The 22,398-nt window shown below is 43.6% G+C and overlaps 1 protein-coding gene across 1 annotated transcript in view; it reads right to left on the minus strand.

The window, feature by feature from the left end:
- The window catches only part of LOC149473601 (beta-1,4-galactosyltransferase 1-like), a 119,652-nt gene that overhangs the window by 44,283 nt on the left and 52,971 nt on the right, over positions 1-22,398 (minus strand). The window contains exon 2 of the mRNA XM_089675593.1: positions 1,851-2,086. Within this exon, the coding sequence (XP_089531719.1) occupies positions 1,851-2,086 (236 nt within the window). The remainder of the gene's footprint in view (positions 1-1,850; positions 2,087-22,398) is intronic.

Consider the following 22,398-nt stretch of genomic DNA (forward strand, 5'->3'; position numbering starts at 1 on the left):
CGAACAACATTTACGGTGTACAGTAAAGCCTTGGATTGCGAGTAACTTTGTCTGCGAGTATTTTGCAAGACAAGCAAAATTTAATAAATTTTAACGAGCAAGATCTTGCTATAAGAGTAGTACGCACGCTTTGTCTGCTGAGTGTCACGTCACAACTGAGCCAATGGTTATTCTCTCTGTGCAATTGTGGGTAATTGTCTCCCAGTCTCAGTCAGCGTGCCTCACTCGTATAGTCAACATCTGTACTGCAACAATGGCCCTGATGAAGAAGAAAAAAAGAAAAGAAGGTTGAAAAGGAAGGCGGTAAGAAGAGGATTACTGTGGAAGTTAAAAAGGAAATCGAGAAGCATGAACGAGGTATGCAAGTGGCCAATACTGCAAGATTTTCTAATAAGTCTACATCGGCGATTTGCACAATATTAACTACTTGCCAACCGCAGATAGCCGAATGACGGCTACACTGCGGCCGGCCAGTTCTGGGAGGGCGTCATATGTTGTCCTCCCATAACGCGCTCTCCTGCGCGCCACCGTGGGTGCGCATCTGGCAATCTCCGTGATCGCTGTGTCCTACGGACACAGCTGATCACGTGATGTGGTAAAAGACCAATCGCAGCGGCCTTTTACCATGTGATCAGCCGTGTCCAATGACACGCTGATCACCTGGAAATGCAATTGCTGGTTCTCGGCTGTACTTTCCTCACGCTGTCGGCAGTTGTCAGAGCAGGGATCGGCACTGATGATCAGTGCCCAGCAGCACCACCCACCAGCTCCGCCCACCAGTGCCCAGCAGTGCCACCCACCAGTGCCCGGTGGTTGTGCCAGTCAGTGCCCAGCAGTTGCGCCAGTCAATGCCCAGCAGTGATGCCAGTCAGTGCCGCCCATCAGTGCTGCCTCATCAACGCACATCAGTGGAGAAAAATGACCTGTTTGAAAAACGTTATAATAGAAACAAAAACTTTTTTTATTTTCAAATTTTTGGCACTTTTTTTGCTTATAGCGCAAAAAGTAAAGCGCCCAGTGGCGATTAAATACCACCAAAAGAAAGCTCTATTTGTGAGGAAAAAAAATTATAAAAATTTCATATGGGTACAATCTTGCATGACTGCACAACTGTCAAAGTGCGACAGCACTGAAAGCTGAAAATTGGCCTGGTAAAGAAGGGGGTATAAGTGCCCAGTAGGCAAGAGGTTAAAGACGAAATAAGGGGGCTAGATGCAGCAAAAGGAGTCAGAGAATCAAAGCAATGGCCACGTGTTCTGAAGATGTAGAAAAGCTGCTTCTCGTCTGGTTAAAAGAGAAGCAACTAGCAGGTGATACTGTGTCAGAGAACATTATCTGCGAGAAGGCAAAGTCCTTGTACACCAACCTTGTAAGTAAACTGCCACGTATGTCGATCGAAAATGAAGAAGGCTTCAAGGTGAGAAGGGGATGGTTTGGGAGGAAGAGGTTGTGGAACGAATTATCCGAGTTTCCATTATTTCTTATTACAAGAACGTTTCCGGAAGGAATTATGCTCGCAATCCAAGGTTTTACTGTAATTATAAATAGTAACACATCCATGCCTATATTTTAATAAAGGAGTAATTCTGGAATCCTGTATGTTTTGAAATTCAGCAACTGCGATATATTACCTGAGCTGTGAGAAAATTCAAGTGTACTTTAATGGTTTCTGCATAATTTCTGCATTTGCACTGAGTTTCAGAATGGTCAGAGTTCAGTTTACACTGGTTGAATTTAGAAGAATCTAAATTCCCCCCCCCCCCCCAAGCACAAAAAAAAAAACCTTGCTAAATCTATGTCATAATATTCATACACTATCCTTCAGAGTATGAGAAAAGCACAATGCTTACCTGATTTATCACAAAAACTCCATAGTTGAGTTGTTGTCTTTGTAAAATAGGGTGTAGGTAATATAACCAATACTTCAGATGTTCATCACGTTTTCTGAATGGAATAATGAGGGCAACTTTCTGCACTGCTTTGCAGTCCTTTGGCTTGTATTGACCTCCTTCGTTTACATTTGGGTTGGTCCTCCTCACTTCATCTAGATTGACCGATATTGAAAACTCAATTCTTAAAGGGCCCACTGGAAAGAAATACCAAAAATACTTTGCGTCATGTATTTTTTAATCTTAAAATTTGTATCAGCAATAATTAACATTTTAAATACAACAACTTTTCAAAAAGCGTTAAGCCATTCAGCCAATGCAAATCTGCCCTCATTAATAAAAAAAAAAAAATTTGTTTCCACACTAAAAGATTTTTAAATTTTTAAACTCAAATATTTTATTATAAATTTTCAAAATACCATTTTCCATATACAAAAGCTAACAAAACCACCATACTATGATACTCATATTTATCTAACAATATATCAAAACATTGACATTACTCTTGGTTTCCTTTTTCCCCCCCTCTCCCTTCCCCATACCTCCCCAGCAGACCTGATTGATTTCTTTCCTACTCGTTCTATTTATCCTAAAAGAATACTACTTTTTTAATTCAATATTTTTATCCTCCATGACTTCTTTTCCCTAGTACATATATTCCAGGTATGAATTTGACCTTTTAAATTCTTCCCACTTTTCAGGAGTGCGCATGCACGACCAGTCGGACCACATGTCCCGACACTAGCTCCGCACACCCCCGGCGCCAATAGTAGCCCATACACGGGCATCGAACCCCCGCTGCTCCCGGAACTCTCCCCGGAACTTGACCGGACCCCGGGGTCCCCGAATCATGCCAGGGCGGACGGCGGGGAGAAGCCGCAAAGGCTCCCAGTTGTCGATCCCTGCTGGTAGAAAAGGATTCAAGATGGCGCCCGGCCTGGTGTCTGCGGCCCCTGCCACCTCCTCTGAGGGAGAGGTGCTGCTTTATCAGCAGAGGGTGAAAATCGGGCTCTACCTCCATCACTGGCCAGGACTGGACCACTGCAGCTTTGCCTACTGGGGTGAGTGACTCTCGGCGGCCCCCCATCACCTTCCAGCCCTGCACTACTCAAGTCCCAGGCTTCGGACTGCTCACTAGGCCACGATTCCCCTGCCTCCTCACCATTGAATAGTGAGATAGCGGCAATCTTCTCTAGCCAGAATAGTGGCCCAGAGCCTGAAGATGATAGCCCTGCTCGCTCGCCAGCAATCCTTCCAGATCCACCAAAATACTCAGGTGATGCAACCCTAATAGCTCGGTTCGCTGATTTACTGCAACGCGAACTGGATAGAGCTACTTCAAAATTGGCAGCTGACCTTAAACAGGATTGTCAGGATTTGGGCCAATGCCTGGACAGTATCGAGTCTAAAGTTGATGCGACAGTCCATAGAGTATCCCAAAATTCTAATATGTTTACCAACTTGCAAGATCGCTTGGAGGAAGCTTACTCTAAAATTGATGATTTGGAAAATCTGACTAGGCACTACAATTTCCGCATTCGAGGACTCCCTGAATCAGTTAAAGAGCTCACTAGCTGCGTACAAACGCTCATATGGTCTGCATTACCTGATATCGATGATCTTCATACTGACATTGATCGTATCCATAGAGCATTGATCCCCCCCTAGACAAGGTGGGCCTCCTAGGGATATCATCGTAAAGCCTCACTTTTTTCGGGTCAAGGAAGCAGTTATGAAGTATAGTAGGGAGAGTCCGGACCTGGAGTTTTCAGGGCATAAGATACAAATTTTTGCTGATGTCTCTCCGACCACCATCCAGAAATGGCGATCTCTTAAGCCACTACTTTCCCACTTAGTGCATAAGGATATCTGGTATCAATGAGCCTACCCTTTTTGCCTACAATTCAATTTTAATGGAAAGCCTTATGGGTTCTCTACATTCCAGGATGGCGAGGAATTGTTACTTCAATTGGGCATTATCTCCCGTAGTCCTACATCCCACTCCCCAGCAAGATCAGCTTCTCGACCTCCACCGCTTTCACCATTCTGGACTGCTCCAAATTTTAGGAAGACGGGGTCACGGAAATCACCTCGGAAGACTTCTTGAGCGAACATATTTTTGTGAGTTTTCTTATGTGATCTCGATAGGTGGTGGATTCTCAGTGGTTCCTTGGGAACATTGGTTACCGCTGCTCAGATGTTGTGGGAGGATTGGCGGGGGGGGGACCTTGGGGTTACCTCACATCCGTCCACTGATTTCGTCCACTGACTTTTTTGTTTACTACTATTTGACATGTTATTGATGGGTTATTGTTGGTGCCGGGGAGTGTGCGTCTATGCACCCTCCTCGATTGGAAGACTCCCTGAGTTGTTTTCTCTGGGTAGATCCATTCCATTGCAGGGCTATAGCTCTGCTATTACTGATATAAAGTTTGATTTGCTTATACTATATTATCTTGTATACTACCACTGGATGGTTCCCATCTTACATAGTTCCTTAATTGTCGATTATGTCTTCCCTACGGTCTAATAGTGGAGCTATTCGTCTACTTTCTCACAACGTTCAGGGGCTCAATTCCCCCTCCAAACGCATAAAGGCCTTTAATCCATACCGCTCTTTTGGGGCGGACATAGTTGCTCTGCAGGAGACACATTTTCCCCTTTCATTCACCCCACAATATGTTCATAAAGATTATCCTGTCTGTTATTTTGCTAATGCTACAGAGAAAAAAACGGGGGGGTTGCCCTTAGCTTGTCTCGCCGTTTGTCGTTTACCGAATCTAAAATTATCTGGGACAGGAAGGGGCGGTATCTTCTGGTGAAAGGCCACTTGGGGGGGGGGGGGGGGGGGGGGACGACACACTTACTCACTCTTTTAATCTACTATACTCCAATTACCAACCAGGTGGAATTTTTTCAATCCTTGAGCTCTATGGCTAAGGAATTCAAAGGCAATGTTATTCTGGCCGGTGACTAATTTAGCATTGGATCAGATTTCGGATCATTCCCGAACCACCATACTTCAGCCCCCTTCTAGGCAGAGCCGTAAACTGGCCCAGCTACTGTATCATTAGGACTTTTTTCAATGCTTGGAGAGAAGCTAATCCAACTTCTCGAGATTATTCCCATTATTCTAGGGCTCATAATTGTTATTCTCGCAATGACCATAATATTTCTTCATACACACTCACTCCCCAGACTCCTCACTGCTAAAATCCTCTCCACGCCTTGGTCCGACCACAACCCGATTTCTATAACATTGTTATCCTGGATGCTTGGTAAGACTGCTTATTACTGGCGCCTTAATGAATCTATTTTGGGTAACTCCTCCTATTGTCAGGACATCTCCTCACACTTACAAATGTACTTTGAACTTAATAAAGCAGAGGATACGAACCCAGCCATTAATTGAGCAGCCCATAAGAACTCGGTTAGGGGGTTTATTATTCAACTCTGCTCACGAATTAAACAAAGCCCGAAACAACCTACTAGCCACCAAAACTCAATCATATACGGACTTGGTTGCCCAGCATAAGCAAAATCCCAGTCCGGATTTGCTGCTTAAACTCAAATCAGACCTGATTGGAGCCAAATCTATGTCTTACTACCACTGCTGACAAACAGCTACGATGGTCTAACCCAGCGGTTCTCAACCTGGGGGTTGCGACCCCTTTGGGGGTCAAACAACACTTTCACAGGGGTCGCCTAAGACCATCGGAAAACACATATTTCCGATGGCCTTAGGAACCGAAACACCGCTCCTCTATCCGTCTCCAGGTGTGGGCGGGATGACTTGCCATCCCTGTCATCTGCACACACCCCCGGGACCAATCCTCGCCGGTGATTGGCCGCCGGAACTGTAGCTCAGGAGAGGCACACAGGCGGCCAATCACCGGCGAGGAGGTGGAGCTTGGAGAGGAGGAGCCGAGCAGCACCGCGAAGATCGAGCGAGTGAAGAGGAGGAGAGCGGCCGGAGAAGGAAGACATCTGACCGGTAAGTGTCTGTACCATGGGAGAGGGAGGGAGCGAGCGAGCCCAGGCTGGAGCAGGGGTCAGCAAGGTAAGTATCATTGGTGTCAGTGGGAGGAATAGTGCCCCATCATTGGTGTCACTAATACCAACGATGGGGCACTATTCCTCCCCCCACCGACACCAAAGATGGGGCACTATTCCTCCCCCCGACACCAATGTTGGGGCACTATTGCTCCCCCCGACACCAATGTTGGGGCACTATTGCTCCCCCCACTGATACCAACGATGGGGCACTATTCCTCCCCCCACTGACACCAACGATGGGGCACTATTCCTCCCCCCACTGACACCAACGATGGGGCACTATTCCTCCCCCCACTGACACCAACGATGGGGCACTATTCCTCCCCCCACTGACACCAACGATGGGGCACTATTCCTCCCCCCACTGACACCAACGATGGGGCACTATTCCTCCCCCCACTGACACCAACGATGGGGCACTATTCCTCCCCCCACTGACACCAACGATGGGGCACTATTCCTCCCCCCACTGACACCAACGATGGGGCACTATTCCTCCCCCCACTGACACCAATGATGGGGCACTATTCCTCCCCCCACTGACACCAATGATGGGGCACTATTCCTCCCCCCACTGACACCAATGATGGGGCACTATTCCTCCCCCCACTGACACCAATGATGGGGCACTATTCCTCCCCCCACTGACACCAATGATGGGGCACTATTCCTCCCACTGACACCAACGATGGGGCACTATTCCTCCCCCCACCGACACCAAAGATGGGGCACTATTCCTCCCCCCACTGACGCCAACGATGGGGCACTATTCCTCCCCCCACTGACGCCAACGATGGGGCACTATTCCTCCCCCCACTGACGCCAACGATGGGGCACTATTCCTCCCCCCACTGACACCAACGATGGGGCACTATTCCTCCCCCCACTGACACCAACGATGGGGCACTATTCCTCCCCCCGACACCAATGTTGGGGCACTATTGCTCCCCCCACTGATACCAATGTTGGGGCACTATTGCTCCCCCCACTGATACCAACGATGGGGCACTATTCCTCCCCCCACTGACACCAACGATGGGGCACTATTCCTCCCCCCACTGACACCAATGATGGGGCACTATTCCTCCCCCCACTGACACCAATGATGGGGCACTATTCCTCCCCCCACTGACACCAATGATGGGGCACTATTCCTCCCCCCACTGACACCAATGATGGGGCACTATTCCTCCCACTGACACCAACGATGGGGCACTATTCCTCCCCCCACCGACACCAAAGATGGGGCACTATTCCTCCCACTGACACCAATGATGGGGCACTATTCCTCCCACTGACACCAATGATGGGGCACTATTCCTCCCACTGACACCAATGATGGGGCACTATTCCTCCCACTGACACCAAGGATGGGGCACTATTCCTACCACTGACACCAGGGATGGGGTACTATTCTTCCCATTGACATCAGTGATGGGACACTATTCCTCCCACTGACACCAATGATGGGGCACTATTCCTCCCACTGACACCAATGATGGGGCACTATTCCTCCCACTGACACCAATGATGGGGCACTATTCCTCCCACTGACACCAAGGATGGGGCACTATTCCTACCACTGACACCAGGGATGGGGTACTATTCTTCCCATTGACATCAGTGATGGGACACTATTCCTCCCACTGACACCAATGACGTGGCACTACTCCTCCCACTGCAAAATTACAGTTATGAAGTAGCAACGAAAATAATTTTGTGGTTGGGGGTCACCACAACATGAGGAACTGTATTAAGGGGTCGCGGCATTAGAAAGGTTGAGAACCACTGGTCTAACCATAAATTTTTTACTTGGAGGGATAGACCTGGCACCTTATTGGCATGCAAGTTGACTCCCAGACATTCCTAAACGGCTCTCCCTAAACTCAGATTGGATAACGGAACTTTATCTCAAGATCCTAGAAAGATTATCCAAAAATTTAATTTGTTTTACACGGAACTATATAGCTCGCCTCGGGGTGCTTCTTCGTCTCTCGACACCTTTTTGAGCTCTGTTCCTCTTCCCTTTCTCCAGGAGGCCCATAGGGAGTCGATGGAACGGCCTCTCTCGTGCGAAGAGATTAGAAGTGCTTTGAAATCTCTTGCCCCTCATAAATCCCCAGGACCAGATGGTCTTCCTCATAACTATTGTAGTTTTTCCTGATATCCTGATTCCCCATATGGCTCATTATTTTAATTATCTACGGGATGGGGGACTGGTGCTCCCTGACGAAAACAAGGCATTCATCAGTGTCATCCCCAAACCCCACAAGGACGCTTCTATAGTCTCTAACTATCGGCCTATCTCCTTAATTAATTGTGATCTAAAGATTCTTACTAAAATCCTGGCCTTACGCCTCCATAAATTTTTGGCCCTGTATATTCATGATGATCAGTCAGGATTCATCAGCGGTCGACAAACATCAGACCAAATTCGTTGGACTTTAGCCTTGCTGTCAGCCATACAATCCAATTGGGACAAATCCTCACAGAGGGAAATCTTATTGTTAACATTAGATATTCATAAAGTGTTTGACAGTCTATCTTGGGACTATTTATTTCAGATGTTAGGTAAGTTTGGCCCTTATTTCACGACATTACTACGGGCCCTATATTCTAACCCTTCAGCTCAAGTCTCCATTCGCGGACATAAATCAGCCTCCCTTTTGATAGAGCGAGGTAGTAGACAGGGATGTCCTCTTTCTCCACTACTATTTGCTCTGGCAATGGAACCACTTGCGATTGCCATCTGCTCTGATCCCACCATCTCGGGCATCCGCTGCGGTCAACGGGACCATAAATGCGCCCTATTTGCTGATGATGTCCTTATGTATCTATCTAATCCTTGAACTTATTTACCCGGTCTCCTCCACCTGTTTCATTGTTTCTCTGAGGCCTCTGGTCTTACGCTTAATTCCTCTAAAACAATTGCCTTAAATATCTCGTTACCTGACTCGGAGGTTCATCGCCTCCAGGATAATTCATCCAGTGGGCCCCTCGTTATCTCCCCTATTTGGGGATCCACCTCACGAAATCTATTTCGTCCTTATATACAGTCAGGTCCATAAATATTGGGACATCAACACAATTCTAACATTTTTGGCTCTATACACCAGCACAATGAATTTGAAATGAAACGAATAAGATGTGCTTTAACTGCAGACTGTCAGCTTTAATTTGAGGGTATTTACATCCAAATCAGGTGAACGGTGTAGGAATTACAACAGTTTGCATATGTGCCTCCCACTTGTTAAGGGACCAAAAGTAATGGGACAATTGGATTTTCAGCTGTTCCATGGCCAGGTGTGTGTTATTCCCTCATTATCCCAATTACAATGAGCAGATAAAAGGTCCAGAGTTCATTTCAAGTGTGCTATTTGCATTTGGAATCTGTTGCCGTCAACTCTCAAGATGAGATCCAAAGAGCTGTCACTATCAGTGAAGCAAGCCATCATTAGGCTGAAAAAACAAAAAACAAACCCATCAGAGAGATAGCAAAAACATTAGGCATGGCCAAAACAACTGTTTGGAAAATTCTTAAAAAGAAGGAAAGCACCGGTGAGCTCAGCAACACCAAAAGACCCGGAAGACCACGGAACAACAACTGTGGTGGATGACCGAAGAATTCTTTCCCTGGTGAAGAAAACACTCTTCACAACAGTTGGCCAGATCAAGAACACTCTCCAGGAGGTAGCTGTATGTGTGTCAAAGTCAACAATCAAGAGAAGACTTCACCAGAGTGAATACAGAGGGTTCACCACAAGATGTAAACCATTGGTGAGCCTCAAAAACAGGAAGGCCAGATTAGAGTTTGCCAAATGACATGTACAAAAGCCTTCACAGTTCTGGAACAACATCCTATGGAGAGATGAGACCAAGATCAACTTGTACCAGAGTGATGGGAAGAGAAGAGTATGGAGAAGGAAAGGAACTGCTCATGATCATAAGCATACCACCTCATCAGTGAAGCATGGTGGTGGTAGTGTCATGGCGTGGGCATGTATGGCTGCCAATGGAACTGGTTCTCTTGTATTTATTGATGATGTGACTGCTGACAAAAGCAGCAGGATGAATTCTGAAGTGTTTCGGGCAATATTATCTGCTCATATTCAGCCAAATGCTTCAGAACTCATTGGACGCCGCTTCACAGTGCAGATGGACAATGACCCAAAGCATACTGCAAAAGCAACCAAAGAGTTTTTTAAGGGAAAGAAGTGGAATGTTATGCAATGGCCAAGTCAATCACCTGACCTGAATCCGATTGAGCATGCATTTCACTTGCTGAAGACAAAACTGAAGGGAAAATGCCCCAAGAACAAGCAGGAACTGAAGACAGTTGCAGTAGAGGCCTGGCAGAGCATCACCACGGATGAAACCCAGCGTCTGGTAATGTCTATGCGTTCCAGATTTCAGGCTGTAATTGACTGCAAAGGATTTGCAACCAAGTATTAAAAAGTGAATGTTTGATTTATGATTATTATTCTGTCCCATTACTTTTGTTCCCTTAACAAGTGGGAGGCACATATCCAAACTGTTGTAATTCCTACACCGTTCACCTGATTTGTATGTAAATACCCTCAAATTAAAGCTGACAGTCTGCAGTTAAAGCACATCTTGTTCGTTTCATTTCAAATCCATTGTGGTGGTGCATAGAGCCAAAAATGTTAGAATTGTGTCGATGTCCCAATATTTATGGACCTGACTGTAAGACCAATTATCTCCCGCTCTTCAAACTACTCAAATCTGACTTACTGGAATGGCAGGATCTTCCACTTTCCTGGTTTGGCAAAATTAACTATTAAAAATGACCTTTTTACCGAGACTATTGTACTGCTTTAGGACGTTACCAATAATGGTTCCCAAACGGGAACTGTTACTATTACAAGCTGCAGTCTCTAGATTCATCTGGAGGGTAAAACGTCCTAGCATGGCAGTTTGGGACTTCCTAATCTCCTGGCCTATTTTCAGGCAGCTCAGATAGCACAGTTATCTTGCACTACAGCAAGGGGTTACGTCCCCCAGTGGGTTGGCACTGAGGCCTTATCTTGCCATTCTTATGCTATTGGTGTTCTCATGCGACTCCCCAGTCGTCCTACGTTGTGTTATTCGTTAAGGGTGTGGGATAGATGGCGGGCTCGCAAACCTTTCTTCTCCCCACATACCCCACTAGCTCCAATTTTTTGAAATCCCAAGTTTATTCCTGGTTTATCACCATCTGTGTTCCAATGGTGGATGAATAAGGGTTTACTCCGTATCGGAGACTACCTGGATGGATTTCGTCCTCGTTCTCTCCAGTGTTTTTTGACAAAGTATCAGATGCCTCCCGGGGAATTGTTTCGCTATCAACTTATCTCATTTATCTCTAGCAAACTCAAATTAATCGTAGACCCTTGCACACTCACTCCTTTCGAGGTCTCCTGTGGGGCAACAGGGATGATGAGGGGTCGTTTGTCCATTATCTATGCTTCCCTTGTTGATCCGCTCACTAAGTTATCTTATATGACTCAATGCGAAAGGGATCTGAATAGCTCACTAGACCTGGATACTTGGAGGAATGCGGCCCATACTTTATCAAAAGATTTCGATTAATACTGCTCTTATCGAATCTAACTATAAAAGCTACTTTGCTGGTATCTGGTTCTTACATGCCTTGCTAAAATGTACCCTTCAGTATCACCTAGTTGCTTCCGACACTGCAGACAAGAGGGCACCATGTTCCATTTCTGGTGGAAATGTCTGGTAGTGAATAGGTTTTGGATCCGAATGTTTAATTTATTCAGTAACAGGAATTAATATTCGTAGATCACCGGAAGTGGCCTTATTTCATTTGCTACCCGCTGACGTTCCCAAAAAAATCGACTAAATTAATTCTTTACCTCTTACTGGCGGCACGCATTACAATAGCTAGAAGTTGGAGACAATCACTGATTCCACTAGACGGGGTTAAACAAAAACTTAATTGGATAATGGTAAACTATAAATTTACAAGCATTATCAATAATGAGGTTTCTAGATTTGAGGTGACGTGGGAACAATGGATCAGATATATCTCTATTACTTAATAGTACTGCGGCTGACCCTCTCGCTCTCTCCCCCCCCCCCTTTTTTTTCCTCTCTCCCCTTCTCCCCCCTCTTTTCTGTCTCATCCTAGATCTTTTCTTTTGATTTCTCTATACGTAATCCTTTTTCTTCCTGAATTGGTTTTCATACAGTTGGTAAAATTTCTAATGCCTTTGTTCAATTACTGATGGAACGTTTGCTACCTGGTGGGGATGGTGTTCTCTGAATATAATGTCATTGACTAATATTCACAGAACATATAGGCACATGAAAAAAAATATGTTTATGCATACCATTTCACCATGTAGGTGGAAATTGTTTCTATTCTGTGTATACCAATGTATACCAATTTTTCAATAAAAATATTGAAGTATAAATTCTTCCCACTTTTCCCATCTTTTACAGAAAATCTCCATCCTATCTTCCTCCAGGTGGTAGAGTTCCTCCAAATTGTAAGTCCTCTCCACCCTTTCTATCCAATCCTTTACTCTCAGTGCTTGTTGTTTCTTCCAAATTTTGCGTATCAAACCCTTCATGGCATTCAAATAGTACACTAATCTGATTTTGTATTTTTTTTTTACTGAGAGCGCTGAGTCATAAAAAAGACAAATCTCTGGTTCCTTTGAAACACGGACCTCCGTTATTTCCTGTATTAACTGTACTATACCTCCCCAGTACTCTTGTATTTTATGACACTCCCACCACAGGTGAAACATTGTGCCTCTATTTCCACATCCCCGCCAACATAAAAGGTGAATTATTTTCACTTATCCTATGTGCAACACTCGGTGTGATGTACCATCTTGTCAAAATTTTATAGTTCATTTCTACCTCCATCTTTACATTTCCGTGAATTAAACTATACATTTTCTCTTGTTTTTTCTCATCATTACTCCTAAATCCCTCTCCCATTTTTCTATATATAGTGGCCTTATATCCTTACTTAAACCTGTGAGTATCTTATCTTATATATTTTAGAAGTCCCATGCTTCCCATCTCTTCCTGTTCCTAATAAGTGCTCGAAGGGGTTCCCATCCTTTTTTTCTTAGTGGTTTTTGGAGATTCCCTATAAAGTGTTTCAACTGAAAGTAGCGCCATACATCCATTCTTGTGAATATTTCCCTCTTACTTTCCAGTTCCCTAAGTGAACATATTTCCCCTCCCTTCATTATCTCTTAATTGTACTTCTTTCTTCTTTATCCACTTACCTGTGATACTTTCTTTGCCTGGAGGGAAAAACTATGTACCCAAGGAGCATTAACCGGGAATTAAATTCCCATCCCATTTGTTTGTGTAGAGCATCCCAAACTCTTAATACATTACGTGTAAGTAAACTTGTGTTGTCTGCTAACCCACGGTACGGAGGAGGTAACCAAATATTTCTACATAGATCCATACAACCTATTGTTTTTTCTATTATTGCCCAGCTTGTTCCCTGAGCGCTGTGTCCAGTCAAAAATCCTTGCCAATATTACTGAATTATAGTATCTTTTTATGTCTGGTACACCCAAACCGCCTCTTTGTCTCTTAGAATATCATAACTAATTCTAGGTTTCTTATTCCTCCAGATAAATCTTGTCAGGATTTTTTTAATCATACTAAAGTATACCTCGGGTAGTTTAATTGACATCATTTGAAATTTATATAAAATGTTTGGAACAATCACCATTTTTATCAAATTTATCCCTCCGATCAATGATTGAGATCCCCATCTTAATTTCTTTATTTCATCCTTAATATCATTTAATAGTGGAATGTAATTTAATCTATATATATTTTCTTTTATAGATACCGTCAATTTTATACCAAGATATTTTAATTCTCTCTCTCTCTCCAAACAAAGGGGAATAGCTGGCGAGTACTAATGTGCCATAAAAATTGTAGTACCCACCATTTTATTCACTAGGGTGTCTGCTTTGAAAAAATATACAATGTTTAGGGGTTTAAATTAATTTCCTAGCAAAAAATACAGATTTTTTTTCATGTGAACAAAAAAGTGTCAGAAAAGGCTTGATCTTCAGGTGGTTAGAAGAGTGAATGATGTGTGGCATAAACTTCTAATGCTGGGCATAAAACTCCCCCACCCCTCAAAACTACCCCTTTTTGGAAAGTAGACACCCCAAGCTATTTGCAGAGAGGCATGTTGAATCAATAGAAGAATTTATTTTTTACCACAAGTTTTTGGAAAATGACAATTTTTTTTTTAACACAAAATTGTCACTTAAATGATTTATTGCTCCCACATGTCATGGGTATATGTGGAATTACTCCCCAAAATACATTCTGCTACTTCTCCCGAGTATGGGGGTACCACATGTGAGAGACATTTTGGCAGTCTAGCCAAGTACAGGACCCCAAAATCCAATAAGCACCTTCAGGCTTTTAAAGGGCTTTATTTTCTCATTACACTTCCTGACTACCTATCATAGTTTCGGAGGCCCTGAAAAGCCAGGATAGCACCAAACCCCCCCAAATGACCCCTTTTTGGAAAGTAGACAACCCAGGGAATTTGATAAGAAGCATGATAAGTATTTTGCAGATCTCATTTGTTGCTACAATATATTGGAAAAAAAAAAAAAAAAAAAAGAAAAAAAAATTTTTTTTTTCTATTCTTTAATTTCAAAACCTTGTGAGAAAAAATGAGATCTGCAAAATACTCATCATGCCTCTTTTAAAATTCCTTGGGGTATCTACGTTACAGAAAGGGGTCATTTGGGGGGGGGGGGGGGGGGGGGGAGTTGGTGCTATCCTGGCATGTCTGGGCTTTCGAAACTGTGATAGGTATTGAAGAAGTGAAATGAGGAAGTTACGCACCTTCAAGCTTTCAAAGTGGTCTTTGGATTTCAGGCTCCTGTATTTGGCTAGCCTCCAAAAAAAAGTCTCACACATGTGGTATCCCCATACTCGGTAGAAGTAGCAGAATGTATTTTGGGGGTGTAATTCCACATATACCGTCCCCTACACTCCACCGAAACTGCCTTACTCAAACTCTCCAACGACCTGCTAACCGCCAAAGCTAATGGCCACTATTCAGTGCTCCTACTCCTTGACCTCTCTGCGGCCTTCGACACAGTCGACCACCCCCTCCTCCTCAAAAAACTACACTCCCTCGACCTCAGAGATTCTGCTCTCTCCTGGCTCTCATCCTACCTGTCACAACGCTCTTTCAGCGTTACCTATAATGCTACCACCTCCCTCTCACTCCCCTTCTCTGTTTGGGTCCCTCAAGGCTCTGTCCTCGGGCCCCTTCTCTTCTCCATCTACACCTCCTCCCTTGGCCAACTCATACACTCTCACGGCTTCAACTACCGCCTCTATGCCGACGACACACAAATCTATCTCTCAACCCCCCACCTCACCCCCTTGGTCTCCGCCCGAATCACACACCTGCTGAGCGACAGACTGGATGTCGCTCCACTTCCTTAAACTGAACCTCTCCAAAACCGAGTTTGTCTTCCCCCCAGCCCGGACACAACCCCCCATTGACTTCTCTATCACATCAAATAACGCTACCACCAAACCTGCCCCGCGGGCCAGAGTACTTGGGGCTGGAAGGATAGGTTGGAGTCCAGAATGACACCAAGTCCAATCTTTAACAAACTCGTGCAGACTCCACCTCCGCAACATCGCCAAAATCCGCACGTTCCTAACTCCAGAAACCACTAAACAGCTCATCCACTCCCTCATATCACGACTCGACTACTGCAACTCCCTCCTCACTGGCCTGCCTCACCGCTGGCTATCCCCGCTTCAGTCCATCCTGAATACGGCTGCCAGACTCATTCACCTTTCCAACCGCTCTGTCTCCGCCACCCCCCTCTGCCAATCCCTCCACTGGCTTCCGATTGCGCAACGGATCAAATTTAAAATCCTAACGCTGACGTACAAAGCTGTCCACCATACTGCCCCGAACTACATCACTGACCTAATATCCAAGTACCACCCAGCATGCACGCTCCGCTCCTCACAAGACCTCCTTCTCTCTAGTTCCCTGGCCTCCTCCTCCCATGCCCGCCTCCAGGACTTCTCCAGGGTGTCACCCATCCTCTGGAACTCCCTGCCCCAACCCATCAGATTATCACCTACTCTCCTCTCCTTTAGGCGCACCCTAAAAAACCCATCTCTTCAGGGAAGCCTACCCCACCCCCTGCTAACTTGCCGACCTCCTCCACTCTTCCTACCACTCCATCCCCCACAGCTATCTCCTCCTGTGCCACCATCCCCTCCCTCCTAGATTGTAAGCTCGAAAGAGCAGGGCCCTCAATCCCCTCATGTTTTGCATTGTATTGGTATTGTTCTGTCACATGTTCTGTCCCCCTCTGTAATGTACAGCGCTGAGCAAACTATTGGCGCTTTATAAATACTGTATAATAATAATATACCCATGGCTTGTGCGAGAAATTATTTAAATGACAACTTTGTAAAAAAAAAAAAAAAAGTTTGTCATTTTCCAGAAACTTGTGGAAAAAAATTAAATCTTCCATGGACTCAATATGCCTCTCAGCAGATAGCTTAGGGTGTCTACTTTCCAAAAAGGGGTCATTTGAGGGTGTTTGTATTATCCTGGTATTTTAGCACCTCAAATGTGATGAGCAGTCAGAAAGTAAAAGCTGTATAAATTCCATTATCTATACCACTGTGTGAAAGTTATAGCGTCTACAAACTAAGCAATAAACATACACTTACTGGGATTTTTTTTAACCAAAAACATGTAGTAGAATACATTTTGGCCTAAATTTATGACGAAATTTTAGTTTTTTTGGGATATTTTTTTATGACAGAAATGAGAAAATATTGTTTTTTAAAAAAAAAATTTTCTTCAAAAAAGTTTGTTTATAGCACCAAAAATAAAAAAGTGCACAGGTGATCAAATACCACCAAAAGAAAGCTCTATTTGTGTGAAAAACGGACAAATATAATTTATGTACCGAACTGCATGACCGCGCAATTGTGCGTTAAACTAGCGCAGCGCTCTATAGCAAGAAAATGGTGTAAATTGCAGTATCTATACCATAGTTTGTAGACGCTATAACTGTCACACAAAGCAATCAATATACACTTATTTGGGATTTTGTTTACCAAAAACATGGAGCAGAATACATTTTGGCCTAAATTTATAACTAACTTTGAGTTTACTATATATTTTTTTATAGCTGAAAGTAAAAAATATCGTTTTTCTTCAAAATTTTTGGTCTTTTTTTGTTTATAGCATGAAAAATAAAAAAGCACACAGGTGATCAAATACCATTGAAAGAAAGCTCTATTTGTGTGAAAAAAAAGGACATAAATTTTGTTTGGGTACAGCATTGCATGACCGCGCAATTATCAGTTGAATTAGTGCAGCGCTGAGTAGCAAACAGAGGCCTGGTCATTAAGGGGGGTAAATCCTCAGGAGGGCAAGTGGTTAAACTTCAATAAATAGGTTTCTTAAAAAAAAAAAAAAAAAAACACCACACACAACACGCTTTTGTGTCTGGTATAAAAGTTTGTAAATTAATTGTTCATAAATTTAGGCCAAAATGTATTCTACTACATGTCTTTGGTGAAAAAAACCCAAATTAGTATTTATTATTTAGTCTGTAGGAAAGTTATAGAGTTCACTAACTATGGGATATATCTGAAAATTGATCAATCCTGAAGTACTGACGGCCAGTCTAATTTCTTGAGGTCCAAGAATGTCAGATCAGTACAGATATCCCCCAAATTACCCCTTTTTGCAAAGTAGACAGTCCGACATACTTCATAAGAGGCATGGCGAGTTTTTTGAAGTTGTAATTTTATTGTCATCATTTTTCGGAAATGAATAAGAAAAATGATTTTCACTATTTTTTTTTACATACTGTCACCAGTGCAGTACAGCGTCATCATATAACTGGCATGGCAGTGATCAGGGACACCGACTGGTGACAGTATGGAAAAAAAAAAAAAAAAAAAGGATAATTTTTTTTCATTTGTTTTATTTATTACATTTTAAGATTTTGTTTCATATTTCACTATCACCAAAGTAGTAAAATGTTACTATAGTAACATTGTACTACTATGGGGAAGTGATAAGTATTTTTTTTTGTTTACACAATTAGCTTATAGCAAAGAATTACTTTGCTAAAAGCAAGCATTTACCTGAATGAAAGATTCATCAGGATTTTTTTTTTTTTTTTTTTTAACCGTGATTTGGCCATAGCTAATCACATGACACAGCTGGGCTGTGATTGGCCCAGCTTGTGCATGTGATTGCTGTGACCATTCACAGCTAGACACACGTGTATACAATGGATGGCATGAAAGGAAGCCATCCATTGTATGCAGCTGTCATGTGACCTGCTGTGATTGGTCACAGCAGGTCACATGGTACCAGCAACGGGGCCACTACACAGATCTGTCATCGGCCGTGTCCGATCGTGCTGCTGCGCGGCTCTGCGGACAGGCAAACTGCGCATGCCTGAAAGGACGCCATGTGGCATCCACCCGGAGGGAGGAGGTGTTTTGCCGGCCGCCATCTGGCTATAGGCCAGGCGGGAACCCATTAATATGTAAAGTGAATGAATCGATAGCATTCTCAATACTGATACAACATGTTTTGCCAGAGTTTGCATAGGTGTCCTTTGGGTGTGAGCGCCCTTATCCTCATGAACTAACATCTAATCAAAATGGCCCTAAATATTATATTTGCAAATGAAAATAAAATTAAACTGTAAGCTTCTCTGGAAGCAAAGAGTGATCTAAATGGTACTTGATAGGGTAATGTGTAATACCTCAACACCATAAAATAAAGGAAACCCATATCCAACCTCTAGCAAATTAATACAACTTTTGCACTTTTCTATACAAAAGCAATATTTTCCCAGAGAACATGATAGGAGGTAGGAGAAGGTGAGGTCTCAAGAAATAAACAATGCTTCAGCACAGACCTAGGTGGTCCTGTATAGCAATCAGCTTCCTTTCAAAGCTTAAAGCAGAACTAACGTTCCGCTGTCGCACACAACAAGCAGGCAGACTTTTATACAATGTCTCTTCTGCAATAAAAGACAGCTACCCGCCTGCTCATGATCTTCTCTGGCATGTAAACAGAGTTGGGCATGTGCAGCTCAGCTTACATTGCCAACTCAGTCCGTGTCAGGATGATCGATTCTTGCGCATGCAAATTCTGTCTTTTCCAGTTTTGATCAATACCCTTACCCTCCACCCATGGTATCTTCTTTTCACAACGAACAATTCTCTTACTATTGGTCACTGTGATTGGCTATCACAGTGGTCATGTGATCAGGAGCTTGTTCCACCAACTTCTGATTGTTACTTTGAGACCAGAAGCTTTTGTGTCAGCCCAATCTCTATGCTGGGTGCGTGTGATTGAGCGTGATCCCAGCACAAAAGGTACACATATGTGGAAAACAAAAAAGAAAAATCCCCAGCTCAACTTACTGACCGGCTTGCAAACAAACCGAATGGTCCTGTCTAACAGTATTCGTTAAAAACAGGTTTAGTTAGAACACATTTGCAAACACATGCGTAAGCTGCAGAGCCTCTTCATGGCACCCCGATATTCTGCAGTTCCTAACGCTAAAAATTTTTAGAGCCCCCATAGTAGAGGTACATGTATTTAATGGATACACTGAAGGCAGGTGAACCTGAGGGAGCCCACCTCTCCTTAAGGGTTCTTTCACACAGGCGTTCCGTTTTTTCATCAATTCAGTTACGTTTTTTCCCAAAAAAAAAAAAAAACACACGGATCAGTTTGCTATCAGTTTACATCCGCTTTTTTTATATCCTTTACCAATGCAAAAAACGGACCGTATGTCTGTTTACATCCGTTTTTCATCCGTTCATGTTTTGTTTTACAGAAGTAAAAATAGGGATTTCTTCTGTTAAAAAAAACGGATGTCAACGGATGCAGACATTAACGGATCTAAACAGATGATCATCCATTTACAGCCGCTAGTCAATAGAAATACATGGGTGTCTGTTTTTCATTCGTAAATGAACAGATGAAAAACTGACATATGGAACACCTGTGTGAAAGAGCCCTAAAAAAGGTACAGGAGCGCAGTGGACACCCAGCATATAGCACAATGGCAGCCAAGGTGTCCAGTGCATACACATGTGGCAGCACAGCATAAGGCCCAGTCCATTTACCATATATACATGGAAAGGGGCTAATGAAACAGTTAAAGCAGCTTGATAAATTTACAAGGACACTGGCTATGACATAAAAATGTCAGCTTGCCATACGTATGTAAACATTAGAAAGGCAATGAACTCTTATGAAACCACTCTTGTGAAGGGATATCTTTAGCAGATAATACAGTCACACAAATATGCACATTTTTATACCAAAATCGCAAACATCCTAACATGTTTTTACAGGGCTTAAATAAGAAACATTGTTGGCAACAAAAATCATAAATATTTAAAAAAGGGACACCCAACTCTGAGTTAAAACAAAAAAACAAAAAAAAAAAAAAAAAACAGGTTTTTTTTGTTTTTTTGGTACTCCCCATAAAATCTCTGAATTCATTGACATACACAGCTTCTCTTCATTCTTGACCATAGCGTTTTCATGGCCCATAGCTTTCAACAGGCATGTCATCAAAGTCAGCAACGTAAACAGGGCAAAAGGTGGTTCCTTGGGACGGGCAAGCGCTCAAGAACCTCCGCAACCAGCCGAACCACACTGGGGTACCAAGGTGAGCGAGGCCAATCAGGGGCCAACAAAATGACTGGAATACCTTTGGCCTCTATCCTGTGCAGCAGATGAGGGAGAAGCTTGAGAGGTAGGTATGCATAAATGAGGCGATAATGGCTCCACGACAGAACCAAAGTGCCCATCTTATCTGCCAGGGGATCCCTTGATACCACAAATAGTAGTACTTTCCTGTTGCAACGGGATGCCAGAAGATCCTGGTCCGGCATGCCCCACCATAGACAGTTGTCTAAACACGTCCGGGTGTAGAGACCACACTCCTTGATCCAGGGTCTGGTGACTTAGGTTATCTTCCTACCAGTTTCCCACACCTGTAATATACATAGTGGAGAGAGCGGTTACCTGAAGCCCTGCCCACCAAAGGATTCTGGTAGCTGCTACTACACTCTTCGTTCCACCCTGATGGTTGATGTAGGCCGCCGATGTGGCACTGTCCGATTGAAATCTGACCAGGTGCCCACAAAAGCTCTGTCCACTGCTCTAGACTGTCTGATCTCCCAAAGCTCCGTGCCATCCAGTGCAACGGAAGAAAGGACTTCCCGGCCAGAAGCGAGGGAGACTGGAGCAACCGGGCCCAGAGAGGTTCTGCCCCTGCGGGCCAGCCGAATCCAATTGTCCAGGGATTTCCTCTACAGGCCCATAGTGTGGAACTGCACATACAGCACTGCTTCAAAACACGAACATCACAAGGCCCAAAACTTGCATGCAAGATCACAGGAAAGCCTGTGGGACAGCAGCAGCAGAAATTGATGACCAGAGCAACCCCCACTCATAAAAGGCCTCAGTTCATATTCAGGAAATAACAGTAAATTAAAGGGGATCCTGAGTTAGGCTACAATCACACTGGCGATTTAAAGCAGTGTGAATTGTAGCGGCAGGAATCTAATTCCTGTTGCGGCTCTAAAAGGCTAGGTGCAGCTGCCAGCCTCTCTCACTATAATGTCATGTCACCGGCAGCTGCATATATTCAGGGCTGTCTGCAGAGCTACCAATTACCGGTGGTGATCGCTGCTGGACACAATGTATAGGATTCAAGTTTCCTACTAAAAATGATGGTAACTACTCTAGATTGCATTCCATGATTACAATATGGACACTATTTAAACAAAAGCCATATCAATAGAAATGTTGCCATTGTTGATATACTTGTGATATACTCTGAGACACTGGCCCACAACAAATAAGCAGATTGGAAAGTCAGAGCGACATTGGAACTGTTGATCTGCATGCATGTTCCAGGTTAGTGATAAAGTGCCAAAGTAAAGCTATTGCATCAGCATGACTGATGGAACTAGTATTTTAAGTTTCCTTTAAAACCTGTAAGATGTTATTGACAAGGCCTGCAATACACTATGAACGATCTCTAAATAAAATACAGTAACGTACTGAGCAGCAATAGTCATTTGCATTATACAACTGATTTGCTATTATTTTATATTAGGATGATAAGGTAGCATCACTGTAAAGGTTTTAATTTACCCAATCATGGTATACCTAGTAGTAGTTCATCATGTTCAACTAGACTGGTTCGGTGCAACAAAATTCTACTAAGTGAACTATCCTGTACAAGGTGGCAATGCGGTTTTATTGTAGTCTATCCTGCCCCCACCTAATAACTGTACATGTATTTTCTCCATCAGCCCATACTTCACAGATATTACCTTTTGTATCTCTTGACCCTCCCTCTTAGACTGT

This window comes from Staurois parvus, unplaced genomic scaffold (assembly GCF_062004578.1).
Source record: "Staurois parvus isolate SC_StPar_1 unplaced genomic scaffold, SC_StPar_1.0 ptg000013l, whole genome shotgun sequence".
Classification (NCBI taxonomy): domain Eukaryota; kingdom Metazoa; phylum Chordata; class Amphibia; order Anura; family Ranidae; genus Staurois; species Staurois parvus.